Source organism: Salvelinus sp. IW2-2015, linkage group LG4p, assembly GCF_002910315.2.
Source record: "Salvelinus sp. IW2-2015 linkage group LG4p, ASM291031v2, whole genome shotgun sequence".
NCBI classification, from domain to species: Eukaryota; Metazoa; Chordata; class Actinopteri; order Salmoniformes; family Salmonidae; genus Salvelinus; species Salvelinus sp. IW2-2015.
In genome coordinates, this window is record NC_036841.1 from 3,951,883 (window position 1) to 3,972,651 (window position 20,769).

The following is a 20,769-nucleotide window of genomic DNA, read 5'->3' on the forward strand; positions in this document are numbered from 1 at the left end:
CTGTTGATGCTACGATGGCCTTAACATGCTTTGATGCTAGCCTGGATGGACTTAACATGCTGTTGATGCTACCGGATGGCCTAAACATGCTGTTGATGCTACGGATGGCCTTAACATGCTTCTTGATGCTACAGGATGGCCTTAACATGCTGTTGATGCTACCGGATGCCTTAACATGCTGTTGATGCAACCGGGACTGGCCCTTAACATGCTGTTGGATGCTACCGGATGGCCTTAACATGCTGTTGATGCTACCGGATGCCTTAACATGCGTGATGCTACAGGATGGCTTAACATCAGTGCTTGTTTGATGGCTACAGGATGCGTAACATTCGTTGATGCGCTACCGATGACCTTAACATGCTGTTGATGCTACCGGATGGCCTTAACATGCTGTTGATGCTACCGGATGGCCTTAACATGCTGTTGGCTAAGTGGTAAACAGGGGTTTTCCAGTGAACAGGTATGAATCCAAGCCCTGTTTGGGGTTGCTGGGTGCTGTTTCTGCCACTTGGTCTGGTCTAATCATATTTGCCCCGTTTATTCTTTCTTTCTGAAAGCCAGTGTTGCCAAATGAGATCTAAGTAGGAAAGGAAGGCAGTGAACAGGAGGGAAGCCACCTGGTGATTGGAGCTGCTGAACTCTTAGGGAAAAAATGTGCCATCTAGAACCTTGAAGTCCCCATAGGCGAACCAGTTCCAAGTAGAACCCTTTCTACACATGGTTCTACATGAAACCAAAAAGGGTTCTACCTGGAACCTAAAAGGGTTCTCCTATGGGGACAGCCAAAGAACACTTTTGGAACCCTTTTTCTACTCAAGATCCAGGCCATGTTCCACTTCTCTTCCTTCCACAGTTTCGGTTTTGGTTTGGAAATTGAAAAGCCAAATTTCATTGCTTGATGAATTGATTTAAATGCAGGTTTCTATATTATAGACATTCTATCCATCTGTTATATGGAGATCTGACTGATCCTGATCCTCCAGCACCTCAACATGCATGGCCCAAATGGCTCTGGAATTTGGAATCCCTCATAAAGCGTTTTTTGAATTTGACCTAGAATTCACTCTCATGGGGGTATCGGGGGTATCTGTTACCTGCTGAATGTACTGCTGATGTAACCAATTCCTGATGTCAACATCAGCTTGTGTAGCATGAAAAGTACTTGTTTTCTGTCATAGTTCTTGTATGAATTCTTGCTGGTGGTTTTATGTGTACTTGTCAGTCTCAGAAGGCCTCAAAAACAGAAAAGGTTGAGAAGCCCTGAGCTAAACTATTGCAACAGTTCCATTGAACCTCAATAGGTCACTGGAATAGCTAATCATCTACAGGTCTCCCATAATTTGGTTAGTTACACCAACCGGATCCCCTCTGTGCCAGCTCTGCATCACAGCATGGTGTGTTAGGACTAGGTCATTGTTATGGATTTATCTTGCCTGGGATGGGTTAGTGAAGTCATGGCAGTGTGTGCTAATATCAGTTTAAATGACAACATGTGCGCGTGTATGCGTGTGACTGTGTGCGTGCGTGGTGTAGTGTTTACATCAGGCTAACTGACRTAAGTGGTCATACCTTATGTTGCTAGTGTTTTATAGTCCCCATGACCCTCCACACATTATCCATATCACTATATCGGCAAGACCCTCCACCGGCCCACAATGCATCAGTGTAACTGGAAGTCCATACAGGAAACATAAGTGAACAATCGGCTAAGGTTCCAATATCCACCACAGTAATAAGCAATGTAGTGGGCAATGGGCAAGCATTCTAAATGGTATGCTAGTATGGATATTAGAATATACTGTAGCATTGGCTCCAACTCACCTAGTTTACATGGTTGGACTAAACTTTTTATAATTAATCCTAAAAAAATGAAAGTGATGCAATAGTTTTGTGAACAGAAAATGTCCTAAACTCAATATGGAGACTCCCTAACTTCCCTAACCCCCCTCCCTCCCCCCTCATCTGTTGTTTACACTAGAGAACCTGAGAGTGTCATTGTGACACCAGAGGGTCATAAATACCTCTGATTGGTCCAACAGGGGCCATACACATTCCACAGGCTGTCTAAAAACACACACACACACACACACACACACACACACACACACACACACACACACACACACACACACACACACACACACCACTAAATGGATTAGCCTCCCAATTTATCATCATAATGTTTGGGTCGTCAAACACTTAAAGTTGAAACTTTGACGCATTTAAGTACTGAAATGACAGCCTCTGAATGGCTGTCTCATCATAATATCACATGGGGTATTTCCTCATTCTTGTGTAACAGAACTCACAGTTTATTACACTAGTTCGAACTCATTTTCATTATCACTTGTGCTTTGGGAAAGGCCTCAAAGAAATTAAATTGATTTGCAATGATGTGGTTTACAGTTTAGGAAGAGGAGATGAGTTATTGGACAAAGCCAATTTAAAGATTTGCCTGGTTGTATACATGAGTAGTTCCAGGCAACTTCCTGCTTTCTATTTCCAGATTAATTGCATTTCTCACCACTGTATCTTCATCACAAGTCCCTAGCTGGTGCAGTCATTGTTCATTATAGGATCATGCTTAATATGTGACCGCCTCCCTCCAGCTCACCATGGTAACACGCTGTTTCCAGATGCTTCTCCATGGCGACCTCACTCTTCCCAAAGGAAACGTGCTGATGATTTGGATTGTTCTGGACAGTGGTCCTGTGTGCGCCACATGACCAAGCCACACTGCTCTCTTACATACAGAGAGAGAGGGAAAGGGAGAGAGAGAGAGAGAGTGCGGGAGGGAGAGAGAGAGAGAGGGAGAGACCAGCTGTGGGTAGTTACAGTATGTTCTGTAAGTTATCCCCACTCATTGTAAATTTAAGATTTTTAACCAACTTTTTGGCAGGTTTCTCATGCTACATAGTTCACAATATCTCAGAATGAAACTAACTCAATTATCAGTGAGACAAAGGTAATAGAACTTTCCACCTATGAGAGATGTACAGGGTTATTGTTAGCTTCTCTATCTTTTCTTTCTTTCTCTCCCTTTTCCTCTCTCTCTTTCTCTCTCACTTGCTCTGCTCTGTCCCTCAGGCTTTTGATGTAGGAGTCTTTTCTTTGTGCGTGTGCAGCAGCAGCTGTCAGTTGTCAGATGTGGTTGGAGAGAAGTGTGTGTGGGGTGGAGTGTGTAGGAAAGGAGGGGGCGGGGGTCGACAAATGGCAGCAGCCACAGTGTCAGAGTGTGACAGGCATCACACTGTCTCTTCCTCTCCATCCAGCTGTCCTTCTTCTCCTCCCCACAGGGGCTCACACCTGAGACTGGCCTCTGCCTGCCACACACACACACACGCACACACACACTCACACACACACACACACACACACACACACACACAGCAAAATCTAAAGTGATAAATCAACACTGACAGTGTTAAATTTAACACTGGTCCAGTGTCTATACGGGTCCACACTTTTCAGTGTTAAATTAACACACTGCTTAGTGTAAAGCCTTATTTGCATTTTACCCAGAATGCCTTTCAAGTGAATTGTAGTGTTAACACCCATGACTGTATTTGTTAATGACAAAGACATGGTTGTTGATTTCATCCATTTTCAGTCCTGAAACCTTCATCAAGTGAGATCCTAAGCAAATATGTTATCATTAAAAATGTATTATTTAACACAATACAACAAGTATTTAATAAGGCCTTATTTTGAAGGCCTAGTTTTACCCTATACAGTGAGTGGCCTGAAACTCTTCGTTTTCAGGCCTGCAAGTCACATTATTTTGGCTAGCAAAGTAATGTGTAATTCTTATTGGAATCCAACCAGAGTGGGGTTATCCAACATTTGACATTTTTATTCAGTCGCAACCTGCATTCAGACTGACTGCCGGGTTGGGAAGACTAAGATATGGACTACCTAAACCATCTAAACTGGAACAACCATTTCAATAACTGGTGCAACAAAGTAACAGATTGGATTAGTTTAGAAAAATGTATGTTATTTATATTTGAGTAGCATAAGATTAATTAATCAATCAGTGTCCATGCAAAAACATAAATATTGAAACAAACAATTCTAAAAATCAACCTGCAATAGAGCATGCTGGGAAATATTATAATGATGGGTCTGGTTTTGGTTTAACACGGGTTATTAACACCARCACTGGGGTTCACTTACAGAGTTCATTTAACACCTGAATCACCAGTAGAAATATTACACTGAATAATCAACACTGGGTAACACTGGCCAATTTGCTGTACAGGCGCGCACACACACACACACACACACACACACACACACACATACACCCCCATACACACACACACACATACACACACGCTCACATGCATATTCTACTATCTGTCTTTACTCTATAGAAGACATTTTGACCCCTATCTTTCATAATTTGTTGTACTTCATTCTCAACACGGCACACGCTCTAATGTATCTAGAATTATAATCTCATCTCCCTCTGAGTCTCTGTGATGTGGTGTTTACACGTACTGTGATCATAACTGACATAAAGATGTCAGCCACTTATCATTGTTTTACCCTCCCTACTCCACTCCAAAACACAATGACTGTGACTCACCAAGCCATTGAGGCTGCTTTTCTTTACCAACTCATTTCATGTTCCGTCTGCTCCAGAGCTCAAATGGAAGCCAATTACACAGTCATTACCTTCTCTCCTCTCTCTCTTCTCATTCGCTCTCTGAGTCTCTCTGCTCTGTTGTTAACATGAACAATCAAGGTTAAAAAGGTACAAACATAAATCATAAATCCTTTCTTTTTTATTCTCTCTCTCTCTCCATTCATTTCTGCATCAGTAGATGCTCAGAGTCAGACATAGCTTTTCCTGTGGCTGGGATGAGCTGCTCATGTTAATGACTTATTATTGATTAATTCCTTAATGTGTTCCAATGACTTCCTCCAAGCAGCCCGAGGGTACTCTCTCTGTGTGGGTTCTCTGGTTTCCATGGGAATGCTCCCTGGGGGGCGGAGCAGACAGGGCTGTTTTTTTGTTGTTGGTATCTATATTATCGACCATTTAAAAGCACTGTGCCACTCTTAAAGGAAGTTGCTAGTGCCACACTTTTTTTATGAGGCTTGCAGCAGTGGAAGCCTCGAGATGGGGAGGTGAAATACAAGTGTTTTCCAAACTCATAAGAACAGTCTTTTTTTCTCTCTTTTTTCTCATATTTCATAGATTACTCTTCTTTGTTCAGTATCCCCCCCATCTCTCACATCCCTGAAAACTCCCCCTCGGTGAAATTTGAATTGCAGATCATTGCAGCTCTTGAGTGCATACCACACCCACCTCAAGCCCAACCCTCTGCTGATCAGAGCAGAAAATGAGAGAGAAAGAGAGCGGGAGCGAGAAGGAAATGGGTAAGAAAGAGAGAGAGAGAGAGAGAGAGAGAAGAGGAGAGAGAAGAGAGGGAGAGATCTAGAGAGAGGGGGGAGAGGTCTAATCAGATCTTCAACCTCTGTCTTTGAGGAGCTACAAGGTCACCAGGTTCTTGTTTAAGTAAAGCCCTGATTAGCCCTATCCAACCAGGGATGTTGGCCATTTGCATTTAAGGTAATTCTACCTGGGTGAGTTCTATGTATAGATTTGCATTCCATGTGTAAATCAGGCCCTAGTGGTCTTACATCCTTCAGTAAATGACCATACATATCGTGAGCTATAAGGAAAACCTTTTGCCAAAAGCTTTCTCAAGTGGCATCATTTAGACCAATTTGCCTGGTTACTATGTTAAGCATATATAAGGAGCCTGTGTGATTATGGTATCTGTTTGTTTACAAATCTAGTCGGGGTCGGTAATTTAACTGGATCTGCTGTTTTGAGCCGCAATTCAATTCTCAGCTCCCTGCTTCTGCCAGTGATTGGATTGAGCTAGATAGAAACCAGCCTGAAGCTAATAACGCTGATATCAGCCACAGCAATCTAGCCCTCCTTGCACTGGTTAACCTGCATCTGCCCTAGTTTGTTTCTCCGTTTGTTGCTGTTATTGCGATGTGATGCATCTACTGACCTGAACAAGTAGTGAACTTATAGTAGACTTGTAGTACATTCTCTTTGCTTTGTTTAATGTTTGACCTGTCATTGTGTTGTTTTGTAGATTTCTCTTTGCCTTGCTTTTCCGTCTTGGTCAGACAGGTGGTCATTGCAAGAGAATAATTTGGTTTGCAATTGACCGACCTGTTGAAATAAAGGTTGAATAAAAGGATGAAAAGAAGTTGTTTAGCTGACTCTTAACCCTACCTAGGAATCCTACCCTGACCCTCCCTCTGCGTGTGTCTTCTAGGTCGCAGGGGAACAGAAGTACCACCCAGAATGCTTCACCTGTCTGAACTGCAGAGCCTTCATCGGAGACGGAGACACCTACGCACTGGTGGAGAGGTCCAAACTATACTGGTACATTATAGTGATCATACAACTTTATTTATAACATGATCCTCATATATTTCAGTCAGTGCTAATAGGGAGTAGGGTGTAGAGATTCAGCAGACTCAAGGGAAGGTCACTATTTGTCTTGGAGACGAGAGGTTATAATTTGTTGATAACGTTATTACAGTAACACCAGTGCTGTGCAGCCTGGCCACTGTAGCCCAAAGCAGAAATAGAAATGTGGAAATAACGGTAGTGGTGGATAGAGAAGCAACGGACATGAGGTAAGGAAGGGGGTACTGTATGACACACACACACACCCTGACACGAGGAGGGAGGAAGGGATGTTGAAATGCAAGCAGTCATTGTCCTGTGAGCTCTGAATGGAAGTGTCAGTGTGTGTGTGATGGGAGGTTGACTTGATCATTATTCTGCCACTTGACATTCTGGCACAATGTTAGAATATTATTTCATTCTATCAGGTGATGCACACAGAAATGTAAATGATCACGTACACTACCTTTCAAAAGCACATTTTTGGTCCATTTAAAATAACATCAAATTGGTCAGAAATACAGTGTAGACATTGTTAATGTTGTAAATGACTATTGTAGCTGGAAACGGCAGATTTTTTATGTAATATCTACATAGGCATTAGGAGGCCCATTATCAGCAACCATCACTCCTGTGTTCCAATGGCACGCTGTGTTATCTAATGCAAGTTTATTATTTTAAAAGGCTAATTGATCATTAGAAAACCCTTTTGCAATTATGTTAGCACAGCTGAAAACTGTTCTGAAACAAAGACCTTTCTTCTGAAACTCGTCAGTCTATTCTTGTTCTGAGAAATGAAGGCTATTCCATGCGAGAAATTGCCAAGAAACTGAAGATCTCGTACAACGCTGTGTACCTTCACAGAACAGCGCAAACTGTCTCTAACCAGAATAGAAMGAGGAGTGGGAGGCCCCGGTGCACAACTGAGCAAGAGGACAAGTACATTAGTGTCTAGTTTGAGAAACAGATGCCTCACAAGTCCTCAACTGGCAGCTTCATTAAATAGTACCCGCAAAACCTCAGTCTCAATGTCTACAGTGAAGAGGCAACTCCGGGATGCTGGCCTTCTAGGCAGAGTTCCTCTGTCCAGTGTCTGTGTTTTTTGTTGTTGTTTTTTTTATACATTTTACCCCCTTTTCTCCCCAATTTTCGTGGTATCCAATCACTAGTAATTACAATCTTGTCTCATCGCTACAACTCCCGTACGGGCTCGGGAGAGACGAAGTTCAAAAGCCATGCGTCCTCCGAARCACAACCCAACCAAGCCGCACTGCTTCTTAACACAGCGCGCCTCCAACCCGGAAGCCAGCCGCACCAATGTGTCGGAGGAAACACCGTGCACCTGGCCCCCTTGGTTAGCGCGCACTGCGCCCGGCCCGCCACAGGAGTCGCTGGAGCGCGATGAGACAAGGATATCCCTACCGGCCAAACCCTCCCTAACCCGGACGACGCTAGGCCAATTGTGCGTCGCCCCACGGACCTCCCGGTCGCTGCCGGCTGCGACAGAGCCTGGGCGCAAACCCAGAGTCTCTGGTGGCACAGCTAGCGCTGCGATGCAGTGCCCTAGACCACTGCGCCACCCGGGAGGCTCTTTTGCCCATCTTAATCTTTTATTTTTATTGGCCAGTCTGAGATATGGCTTTTTCTTTGGAACTCTGCCTAGAAGGCCAGCATCCCGGAGTTGCCTCTTCACTGTTGACATTGAGACTGGTGTTTTGCGGGTACTATTTAATGAAGCTGCCAGTTGAGGCGTCTGTTTCTCAAACTAGACACTCTAATGTACTTGTCCTCATWAAAAATCTGCCGTTTCCAGCTACAATAGTCATTTACAACATTAACAATGTCTACACTGTATTTCTGACCAATTKTATGTTATTTTAATGGACTAAAAATGTGCTTTTCTTTCAAAAACAAGGACATTTTTAAGTGACCCCAAACTTTTGAACGGTAGCGTATGTCCAAAATAAAAAGTGTAAAATGCGTAAATGCCATTTGTGTATAAGAACAAATTACATTTCCATTCTTATTTTTCTGTATTAATATAGCATTACGGATATTCGTACACTTGTCTATTCTATCTATGCTGACCTCCCCCTGCGTCTCTACCCCTTCTCCCTCCACAGTGGCCACTGTTACTACCAGACCATTGTGACGCCTGTGTCCCTGTCAGACTCACCATGCTCCAGGATCCCCCACACGGTGACCCTGGTGTCCATCCCAGCCTCCACAGACGGGCGGAGAGGGATCTCAGTCGCCATCGACCAGCCTCTCAGCCCTCTCAGTCCCAACGGCTACGGCCCTGAACACACTGTCAGGGTGTCACAGTGAGTATAGAGGAAGGATGAGGGGGGTAGGAGGCATGGAAGGTGAGAGAGGGGGGTAGGTAGGCAATGGGAGGGTGGAGATAAGGAGGGATAGGGAAAGAGAGAGGGGGAACGAGAGAGGGGAAAATATTATTCCTTATTTAGTGGGACTTCCTGGTATAATAAAAAATTTAACAGAATTGTAATAAATACACCAAGGGAGGGATGGATTGGGGGAGGGAGGGGGATGGATTGGGGGAGGGAGGGGGATGGGGTGGGGGAGGGGGGGGGGATGGATGGGGAGAAGGGAATGGATGGGGAGGCTAACAGAAGGATTGGAGATGAATGAACGGGAGACATGGAAGTCAGAGAAAAGCACAGAATGGAAGTTAGGGAAGGTGAGGACATTGTTATTTAAATCCAGTGTAGATTAAATACTATACCCATGTCCTTGTACAACAAAAGGGATGGAAAGGATCTAGCAGTATATACGCAGTCCGGTCTTTTATCTTTCCAGTGGACCAGTATACCATTCTGTACATGTTAGATTTTCTAAAGTCTGACGCTGTCATACTTCCTAGACTTATGATGTAATCACTCGGCTAATGTAATGGGAGAAAGATGGATATCGAGGTTAAATCTGTGTCCAACTGCTTATCGCTGTTCTCTCATTCCTTCTCTAGGGTGGACKCTGAGTTGATCAGTCCAGATGTGAAGAACTCCATACATGTCGGAGACCGGATCCTGGAGATCAACGGAACACCCATCAGGAATGTTCCTCTCGATGAGGTAACCTAACTGACATCTCTTCTACCTGTGTTGCTGTTAGACATCAATGACATTGATATTAGTGAGATGTTAATGAAATTCAAGGCTTGATGTTAGAAGATCTACGTTTAAGTCCTTACTCATGTTTAAATCTACAGAACATGGAGTTGATAGACACTAGGAGGCAATCTCATTCACTCCACCAAAACATGAACACTCTTAGCCATGCTACATGCTATGCTATATGCTATGCTAGATTCTTGTTATGTTATGTTACATTCTAATGCTAAACTGATCATCTTTTTCCTCCGCTCCACCAGATTGACCTGCTCATCCAGGAGACCAGTCGTCTGCTCCAGCTGACCATAGAGCACGACCCCCACGACCAGGGGGGTTCAGAGGGGGAGACGGTGGACGGACCTCTGATCACTCCTCTGTCTGGCGGTCCCAGCCCCATCCTCCCCATCACCCAACCCCCACACCCAGACATCAATAACCTACGCTCACGCATGATCACGTAAGGACTAATCTCAGTGACATTTACAGACGCACAAATACATGCTGTTTTAGACATGGTGTTTTGGTTTATTTCAAGTACAGTATGAATAGGATAGAAAATGAAAGAAAAACGCAACAAAATACAGATTTATATGAAATCTTCAACTAAATGAGATGTATACATAAATAAAAGCATTCAACGTGTACTAAACACATTTTTGACATAATTAGCATACATGAATTACATTTTATTGGTGCAAATGTGTGGGCTGACATACATTTACATTATTTCAGCTCTTCAGTGAAATGGGTGAGCAATGTCTAACTGCAATTACGCTGTCGCTCCAATTTCATAATTAGTATATAACGGTAGTAGATGCTGGACTGGTGCCTTATGACAGGGTTGGCAGCGTCATTTAACACTGTGAAGGGCAGTATGGATGCACATCAGTGATCCTGTGAGACTGATGATTTATTTTTCTTTGTTTGTTCCATCTTTCTCTTTTTCCTTCTCTCCACCTCTCACTCCCTTCTTTTATCTCTCTCTCCCTCTCTCCCCCTCTCTCTCCAGGCGGAGCTACAGTATTGATAAGTCTCCGTGCTCCAGTAACGCAGCATCCCCTCTCTCTCAGAGGAAGGACATTAACCGCTCCGAGTCACTGCGGGTCGTCTCCAACAGTCGCATGCACCGGATCTTCCGGGCCTCAGACCTCATCCATGGAGAGGTGCTGGGAAAAGGCTGCTTTGGACAGGCCATCAAGGTAAACACACCAACCTGATGACTTGGGTATGAGGTGTACATTGTCTGTTCAACTGTCCTCTCTGTTAAAGATGACCATGAAAAAGCATTTAATTTTGGGGGACAATTCCAACACCTTAAAAATCCCACTTCACACTACTGAATGTGTGTCAAATGTTACTGCGTAGGAGCAGTATATTCTGTTTTCAAAAGTTCCAGAAGATGGCAGCATTGAGATGCTTTACAGAATGGCCTCAGATGAAACCAGAAAGTACAGGAGCCTATATGTGCGCATCTGCTGCTTGGAAGATGCATTCAAGCAGGGAGTAAATATCTGCTTTGAGAGGGATACCACATATATCCAGGGTTTTTATTCCCAGACTCCCAGAGTTTACCTGTTGGGGTGAAATTAGCTTTGAACGGAAAGTACCCCCATTCCCTGTGGCGCAGGCTGATGACATCACGGTGTGTGTGTGTTTCTGCAGGTGACCCACAGAGAGACAGGGGAGGTGATGGTGATGAAGGAGCTGATTCGTTTTGATGACGAGACACAGAGGTCATTCCTAAAAGAAGTGGGTGACCACTCTTTCAACCTTGACTTCTTTTGCCTTTGTTGATGTGTCACCGTCAGGGTTCAACGGGGTCAAATCAGGAGATACATTGAGATTCTAAATGAAATTTGCTTATAAATTATTTCAGAAGATTTTAGATAAGCCTTAAATATTAAAGGTTTATGAAGGTACACCATCCATCTCTTTCCTCTATTCCAATGATTTGAACCACCACACGCAATGACAATCTCTGTGCTTGTCCCAAAGAGCTCCCACTTCTTCTAAGGACAGTACAATCCTGTGCTACGTATCTACAGAACATGTATCGTCAAGAACAATGCTTTGGCTTCGTTCAGTGACAAAGATCACAGACCATGTTTCCAACCCTGGCCATTATTGTTAACACTGCTGGTCTAGGTTTACCACAGAGTTTAGTTTATCAAGCTCTAAATGTCATGTTTAGATGACAGTAATACACACCACTACACCTCGTAAAAAGTACCCCACCCTAATTAGACTGTGAGGGGTGGACAGATAGTCATTAGAGGTATACACAGGTATACACCCTTTACCACATCCCTCCCAGATACACAGACACTCACATCGACAATCAAATGCACACTCGCCACACATGTGCCCACATACAAATACACTATTCTACCCTGCATTCTACTCTCCTCTTCAGGAAACACTGTGTGAACACTGAGGTGTGCAGGTTAACACCCGTAGTCCCTTTAATAACTCTGTAAGCAGTTAAAACAACAGGCCATGACCGCCCACCAACAAACAAACAGCTAGAGGAATGCAGACTGAGGTTTGTTTTATAACTGTTTTTATTAGTGCCCTGCCTGCATAACACTCCAATTACAAAGGAAGGGCTCAGCTCTCTCGCAAACTAATCACACACATCACAAACTCCGCCTTGGGAATGGTTTCCTGAGTTCCTAAGTTCAAGACGTTTTTTAAGTTGTTTGATGGATTGGAGTCTTGCCCTTATGTTAGAGACATGGTAGTCCTTTTTAAAACCGTTGGCCTTTTGAGCCTTGGTGCCCATTTTAAATCAAAGCCTTCAAAAGAGTTTTCTCCCTCCCTTCCCTTGACTTCAGAGTAGCTTATGTAATGTCTACCTCCTTTAGGACCTAATCAGTTTTTCTCTCTTTGGGAAGCTGTAATAACCACGTATTATTCCTGTTTCTTGTTACGATTATGTCAAGTTAATGACAGGAGAGGAGACATCTTATATGTTTAGACCAGGAGGAAATGGTTATAGACTAAAATCAAAGTCTAGAAGGAAGAATGTCCATCTCACAGAGACCCTCAGGGCGGGAGACAAGGAGGTCTTTCACTAATTATGTAGCTACCCACCCAGTTCATCTAACTACTGCTTTCACTAAACCCACACAACACAACCACTCCCACCAGCTCCTAGATGATTGGTCTTTATGAGGAGTCAGGACTAGGACAGCTCCTGGACTGTAGCTCTAAATAGGGGTTCAATAACTAACAAAGGTCCCACATTTAAACCTAAAGTATCTTCCAAGCCTTAAAATGTGTACCCTCCTCCCTCTCCAGGTGAAGGTGATGCGTTGTCTGGAGCACCCCAATGTGCTGAAGTTTATAGGTGTCCTCTACAAAGACAAGAGACTCAACTTCATTGCAGAGTACATCAAAGGAGGAACCCTGAGGGAGATCATTAAGAAAATGGTAACGGTGGTGTGTCTGTCTGTGTGTGTCTGTCTGTCTGTGTGGGATTTTAGTACTTTGTTGTGTGCACTTCTGTATGGGTGTGCCACTGCACCAGGTTGTGTGTGTACGGTTGGGTGGCTGTGTGTCCCCATGAGTGCATAGTTGCGTGTTGTACATTGTGTCTCAGAGTCATCAGAGGATACAGGATTAGGATTAGAGAGCCTCCCTTTAGTTTTAATCACTGGTGTTTATGTTCTGTGAAACATCCAGAGTCTGATTCTATCCTTGGTTTGTCTTACTAACAGGATACCAACTACCCTTGGAATCAGAGAGTGAGCTTTGCTAAAGACATCGCTGCAGGGATGGTGAGTGAATGATCCATTCCTAATAGAATGTATAGAATGCCTCTAGAATAAAACCAAAAACAGATCAGAAGCCAGTGTACACTGGGTTTTGTCAGGACCAGGGCACCAGGGTTCACTGCTGCAATCAGAGAAACTGCAGTGCAGTGGTGGTGAATAGAATAACACACACAGTGCAGTCAAACTAACCATGCTCACATTGCCCTCCAGTGGAGATCTAGAGGAAGTGTAGCAGCAGTGTTGTTCACATGTGTAGCAGATTTTCCCTATATGAAAATTACAGCTTGAATTCCTTCTGGATTAGGGAATCATGGGTAGTCATATTGTGTTGCCTTTGATTTGGGTTTACAGTGATGAATATAGCACATGACTGTAGATTAGTGAATGTACAAAGGCTATACTCTGCCAAGGGTTTGAAAGAAGAACAATGCACATTTGTTCCACTAGGCACTGGTTTGAGGTTTAGGCTTAATACCTAACTCTTGTTTTCTTTCTTTCACTCTCTCTCTTTCCATCACTCTCTCTTTCTCTCTGTCTTCCAGTCATATCTGCATTCCATGAACATAATCCACCGCGACCTGAACTCATACAACTGTCTTGTCAGAGAGGTGAGTACAGAGGTGTGAGGTGTGTTCTCTCTCAAGGGTGTGTGTTTTCTTTGAGGATTAAGAGTTTGCACCTGTATGTCTAGATCACATACAGGTCTGTCTCTCATTGAAAGAGATGTGACAATGGAGATGTATTGACATTAGACACAGAGAAACCTTTGTTAGGGTAAAGTACTGTACAGTAGAGTGTTTGTACCTCTCAAAGTCAACAGTCATAGTATTCACTCTCTTTATTCCTCTATGTTGTTGAGTGTGCTCTATCTGGCATGTGCCTTTATGTATGGTAAGATGTATAGTCTTATAGGTAGGTTTGCAGTGTGTTTGGTATTCTAAGTATTGTGATGCAGCAGATGTGACTCTGTCTGTGTGTCCTCTGTCTCCCTTTAGAATAACAGTGTGGTGGTGGCAGACTTTGGGCTGGTATTGATAGTATTGTGTTATACAATTTCAAAAACATTACAATACATTCACAGATTTCACCACACACTGTGTGCCCTCAGGCCCCTACTCCACCACTACCACATATCTACAGTACAAAATCCATGTGTACGTGTGTTTATAGTGCGTATGTTATCGTGTGTGTGTGTATATGCATGTGTCTGTGCCTATGTTTGTGTTCCTTCACAGTCTCCACAGTTCGATAAGGTGTATTTTTATCTGTTTTTAAAATCTAATTTTACTGCTTGCATGTGTTACTTGATGTGCAATAGAGTTGTCATGGCTCTATGTAGTACTGTGCGCCTCCCATAGTCTGTCCTGGATTTGGGGACTGTGATGAGACCTCTTGTGGCATGTCTTGTGGGGTATGCATGGGTGTCCGAGCTGTGCGCCAGTAGTTCAAACTAGAGGTCGACCGATTAATCGGGGCCGATTTCAAGTTTTCATAACAATCGGAAATCGGTATTTTTGGGCGTCGATTTGCCGATTAAAAAAAAAAAAAAAAATGTTTTTTAATTTTTTAATGTTTTTTTTTAAATTATTTTTTAGACCTTTATTTAATCTTTATTTAACTAAGCAAGTCAGTTAAGAACACATTCTTATTTTCAAATCCGGCCTAGGAACGTTCTGCCTCGTTCAGGGGCAAAACGACAGATTTTTAACCATGTCAGCTCGGGGGATCCAATCTTGCAAACTTACAGTTAACTAGTCCAATGCTCTGACACTGATTACATTGCACTCCACGAGGAGCCTGCCTGTGCCGCGAATGCAGTAAGCTAAGGTAAATTGCTAGCTAGCATTAAACTTATCTTATAAAAAACAATCAATCAATGACTGTCATTGCTCCAAGATGTACCTTAACCATAAACATCAATGCCTTTCTTAAAATCAAGTATATATTTTTAAACCTGCATATTTTGCTAAAGAAATCCAGGTTAGCAGGCAATATTAACCAGGTGAAATGTGTGTCATTCTCTTGCGTTCATTGCACGCAGAGTCAGGGTATATGCAACAGTTTGGGCCGCCGGCTCTTTGCGAACTAATTTGCCAGAATTTTACGTAATTATGAACAACATTGAAGGTTGTGGAATGTAACAGGAATATTTAGACTCATGGATGCCACCCGTTAGATAAAATACGGAACGGAATAAACGTTTTGTTTTCGAGGTGATAGTTTCCGGATTAGTCAAAGGTATATGGTTTAGAGAGAAATAGTCGGCGCGTTATAATTCCTGTAATAACTTGCGGCTGAACTTGACAGGGGTTCCTTCGTTATTTTACCGTTCATGTCTTCCATAGAGAATGTCTTGATCTACTTCAAATAAGGTCTGTGTTTCGTGCAGGCTTAAACCGCCTCGATGTTTTGATACCCGGTGTTACGTTTGTCAACATATTTTCATAAATCCACTCTACAAAAATAATAAAATAAATAAATAAATAATCTTCGCTTATATTTAGCCAATATTGGTCAGAGTTACCTTGTGCTATGGATATCTACACAGTTATAAAATTGGCAAGGTGGTGTAAGCCTACACGAAACACAGACCTTATTTTAAGTGAATCTAAAAATATCCTATGGAATAAATGAAGGAACCGCTTTTCAGATTTGCTAGGTGTCATGGGAATTATGACTCGCACTTTGGTCGTCAATTCTTACCATGCCCATTATTAAAATAGGATTTCCTGCATATAGATGACAGTTTTTGTTTTCAACATTCATCACAGGTAACTTAAACTCTATTTTTATTCAAACAGTTGAGAGTATTTGTCTCCTAAGCAGACTCTTCAGTATCATTGTCACTTCAGAGCTGTGTGTGTGTGTGTGTGTATTTATGTGATTATATTAAGTTAAAAAAAAGGTTCATTGTTCATTCAGTATTGTTCAATTGTCATTATTACAAAAATGTGTGTGTGTGTGTGGTGTGTGTATGATAATATTTTAAAAAAGAAAATTTTTTTTTTTAATAAATCGGCCGATTAATCGGTATCGGCTTTTTTTGTCCTCCAATAATCGGTATCGGTATCGGCATTGAAAAATCATAATCGGTCGACCTCTAGTTCAAACAGACAGCTCGGTGCATTCAACATGTCAATACCTCTCATAAATACAAGTAGTGATGAAGTCAATCTCTCCTCCACTTTGAGACAGGAGAGATTTGACATGTATATTATTCATATTAGCTCTTTATGTTCATCCAAGGGCCAGCTGTGCCGACAGTTCTGAGCCAATTGCAATTTTCCTAAGTCCCTTTTTGTGGCACCTGACCACATGACTGAACAGTAGTTCTGGTGCGACAAAACTAGGCCCTGTAGGACCTGCCTTGTTGATAGTGCTGTTAAGAAGGTAGAGCAGCGCATTATTATGGACATACTTCTCCCTATCCTAGCTACTGTTGTATCAATATGTTTTGACCATGACAGTTTACAGTCCAAGGTTACTCCAATCAGTTTAGTCACCTCAACTTGCTAAATTTCCACATTATTAATTACAAGATTTAGTTGAGATTTAGGGTTTAGTGATTGATTTGTCCCAAATACAATGCTTTTAGTTTTAGAAATATTTAAGACTAACTTATTCCTTGCCACCCACTCTGAAACTAACTGCAACTCTTTGTTGAGTGTTGCAGTCATTTCAGTCGCTGTAGTAGCTGACATGTATAGTGTTGAGTCATCCGCATACATAGACACTCTGGCTTTATTCAAAGCCAGTGGCATGTCATTAGTAAAGATTGAAAAAAGTAATGGGCCTAGACAGCTGCCCTGGGGAATTCCTGATTCTACCTGGATTATGTTGGGGAGGCTTCCATTAAAGAACACCCTCTGTGTTCTGTTAGACAGGTAACTCTTTATCCACATAGCAGGGGGTGTAAAGCCATAACACATACGTTTTTCCAGCAACAGACTATGATCGATAATGTCAAAAGCAGCCCCCACAATATTTTTATCATCAATTTCTCTCAGCCAATCATCAATCATTTGTGTAAGTGCTATGCTTGTTGAATGTCCTTCCCTATAAGCTTGCTGAAAATTTGTTGTCAATTTGTTTACTGTAAAATAGCATTGGAGTTTACTAAGGATAACAGGCTGATTGGTCGGCCATTTTGAGCCAGTGATGGGGGCTTTACTAGTCTTAGGTAGCGGAATGACTTTTGCTTCCCTCCAAGCCTGGGGGCACACACTTTCTAGTAGGCTTAAATTGAAAATATGGCAAATAGGAGTGGCAATATCATCCGCTGTTATCCTCAGTAATTGTCAGACCCCGGTGGCTTGTCATTGTTGATAGACAACAATAATTTTTTCAACTCTTCCAGACTCTCTTTACGGATTTCAAAATTAGAATTCCTTTCTTTCATAATTTGCTCAGATATACTTGGATGTGTAGTGTCAGCTTTTCATGCCTAAGTTTGCTAATCATGCCAGCAGCATACCACCCTGCATACCACTGCTGGCTTGCTTCTGAAGCTAAGCAGGGTTGGTCCTGGTCAGTCCCTGGATGGGAGACCAGATGCTGCTGGAAGTGGTGTTGGAGGGCCATTAGGAGGCACTCTTTCCTCTGGTCTAAACAAAGATCCCAATTCCCCAGGGCAGTGATTGGGGACACTGCTCTGTGTAGGGTGCCGTCTTTCGGATGGGACGTTAAACGGGTGTCCTGACTCTCTGAGGTCATTAATGATCCCATGGCACTTATCGTAAGAGTAGGGGTGTTAACCCCGGTGTCCTGGCTAAATTCCCAATCTGGCCCTCAACCATCACGGTCACCTAATAATCCCCAGTTTACAATTGGCTCATTCATCCCCCTCCTCTCCCCTGTAACTATTCCCCAGGTCGTTGCTGCAAATGAGAACGTGTTCTCAGTCAACTTACCTGGTAAAATAACGGATAAATAAAAATAAAATAAATAAAAAATCTTGCCAATGAAAAAGTATTTGAAATATTTGGCAATATCATTTGGTTTTGTGATGAATGAGCCATCTGATTCAATGAATGATTGAGCTGAGTTTTCCTTTTTTCCCAAAATGTTATTTAAGGTGCTCCAAAGCTTTTTACTATTATTCTTTGTCATTTATCTTTGTTTCATAGTGTAGTTTCTTCTTCTTTTTATTCAGTTTGTCACATGATTTCTCAATTTGCAATATGTTTGCTAATCAGTTGTGCAGCCAGACTTATTTGCCATTCCTTTTGCCTCATCCCGCTCAACCATACAATGTTTCAATTCCTCACCAATTCACAGGGATTTAACTGTTTTGACAGTCATTTTCTTAATAGGTGCATGCTTGTTAGTAAATTGAATAAATGTGTCAAATGCAGTGTGTTTGCTCCTCATTACACACCACGGACCAACAAATATTCTTTACATCAACAACATAGGAATCACTACAAAACGTATTGTATGACCTCTTATACACTATATTAGGCCCAGCCTTTGGAACTTTGGTTTTCCTAGATATGGCTACTATATTGTGATCACTACATCCTTCATTACGCACACCTGTCACCATCATTACGCACATCTGCGCTCATTGGACTCACCTGAACTCCTTCACGTTGTTGATTGCCCCCTCTATATCTGTATGTTCCTCAGTTTTGTTCCCCATGTCAGCATGGATGTTGTTATTTTCCCCCTGTCCAGATGTAGTTCCTGTTCTGTTTCATGTCCGTGTTTCGGATCCTTACACATCCGATGGATCTGGATACTGCTTTCAAGCTAATTTCTGCAGCATAAGTAAAGATGTGATCAATACATGTTGATGATTTCATTCCTGTGTTGTTTGTAACTACCCTGGTTGGTTGACTGATAACCTGAACCAGGTTGCAGGCACTGGTTACAGTTTGAAGCTTTTTCTTGAGTGTGCAGCTTGATGAAAGCCAGTCAATATTTAAATCACCCAGAAAATATACCTCTCTGTTGATATCACATACAGTATCAAGCATTTCACACAGATATCCAGACACTGACTGTTAGTGTTACGCCCCTGAAAAAGGGGAGAAATAATCACGAGAGTGATACGGTATTGTTTCCTCAATGAGAACTTTTAGTGCAATCATTTTACAAAAGTAACACATTTTACAGAACAACAGATCTACAGGAAATAGATAGTTTTGTAGGGTACAAGGCTTATTCAAGTCACAACAGTATACACTGTAATTCACTGAAACAGATACTAATTTCAATATAACTGTCAAGCACAAAGCTTTAACTCAGTAAACCATAACTCAATTTATCAACAGGCAATAAAGTGTTTGAAAAACCATTATACAAATAACACCGCAAAATATCTTATTAACAACGCACATGTTCATTCACAATCGACATAAAATGGCAGCTACTCTCAGTACGAAGCTGTTCTTCGCTGCAACCGAGCAGGGCTCATATTACTCTCTGCGAACTTAACTAACTTCCTCAAGATGTTACTAAGACACACCTTAAACACTCTTGACATGTTAGCRAGTTATTACATTTAAATTACTCTTTTTTATCATCAATAACGTACCTGAAAAAGGGGAGAAATAATCACGAGAGTGATACGGTATTGTTTCCTCAATGAGAACTTTTAGTGAATGAGGAAAGACCGCGATTTCCCCGGGAACTTGGGTGGAGACCAGAGCAATCGATCTCAGGCTCATAGATTAAGAGCATTTAGTAGATCACAGATTAACACTTTTACCCTTCCATTAGGCACCACAAAATAAAGTAATCAATATAACGTTTACACATTCCTCTCACAATTCGTACCCTTTGTACGCTTGACGGATTTTAACTTTTTAACACAATTATATGAATGTTATCAATCTCTATCAACTAATACTGAATGCATGATCTTCTTAACCTTTGATGTTTTAAGATCCTCACATACTATGAACTTACTAATACTTTTTAATGTATAACAGGCTATGAGTATTTCCTTTAACCTGTCACATTAGCACTTGGTGGTCTATAGCAGCTTCCCACCAGAATGGGCTTTACGTGAGGCAGATAAACCTGTAGCCATATTACTTCAACAGTATTTAACATTAGATCCTCTCTAATCTTTACAGGAATGTGGTTCTGAATATAAACAGCAACACCTCCACCATTGGCATTTCTATCTTTTCTTTAAATGTTATAACCTTGTATTGCCACCACTGTATCATCAAAGATTTTATCTAATTGAGTTTCAGAGATTGTCAAAATATGAATGTCATCTGTTACAAGCAAATTATTGATTTCATGAACCTTGTTTCTTAAGCTACATATGTTGATGTGGGCTATTTTGAGCACTTTTCTGGGATGCTTGCTTGTTTTCATTGCTTTACAGGGAAGCTCAGCAGAAGTAGATATTCTCATGTTATTTATGTTAGTGCAGGGTGAGCTGCACACAGTGGACTTC

General features: G+C 42.0%; 1 protein-coding gene across 5 annotated transcripts in view; it reads left to right on the forward strand.

Moving 5' to 3' along the window:
* limk1a (LIM domain kinase 1a) overlaps nt 1–20,769 on the forward strand; it is a 526,526-nt gene that overhangs the window by 44,117 nt on the left and 461,640 nt on the right. For 4 of the 5 annotated variants that reach the window (XR_011474875.1, XM_023980651.2, XM_023980659.2 and 1 more), the window contains 9 exons: nt 6,312–6,421; nt 8,572–8,772; nt 9,435–9,540; nt 9,840–10,036; nt 10,589–10,778; nt 11,242–11,328; nt 12,880–13,011; nt 13,299–13,358; nt 13,898–13,963. Coding sequence is in view for 4 of the 5 variants with exons in the window: in XM_023980651.2 (XP_023836419.1) it covers nt 6,312–6,421; nt 8,572–8,772; nt 9,435–9,540; nt 9,840–10,036; nt 10,589–10,778; nt 11,242–11,328; nt 12,880–13,011; nt 13,299–13,358; nt 13,898–13,963 (1,149 nt within the window). In the remaining variant the exon portion in view is untranslated. Of the gene's footprint in view, nt 1–6,311; nt 6,422–8,571; nt 8,773–9,434; nt 9,541–9,839; nt 10,037–10,588; nt 10,779–11,241; nt 11,329–12,879; nt 13,012–13,298; nt 13,359–13,897; nt 13,964–14,350; nt 14,837–20,769 lie in introns of those variants that run through there. The other variant, XM_070437482.1, reaches the window with a different exon arrangement.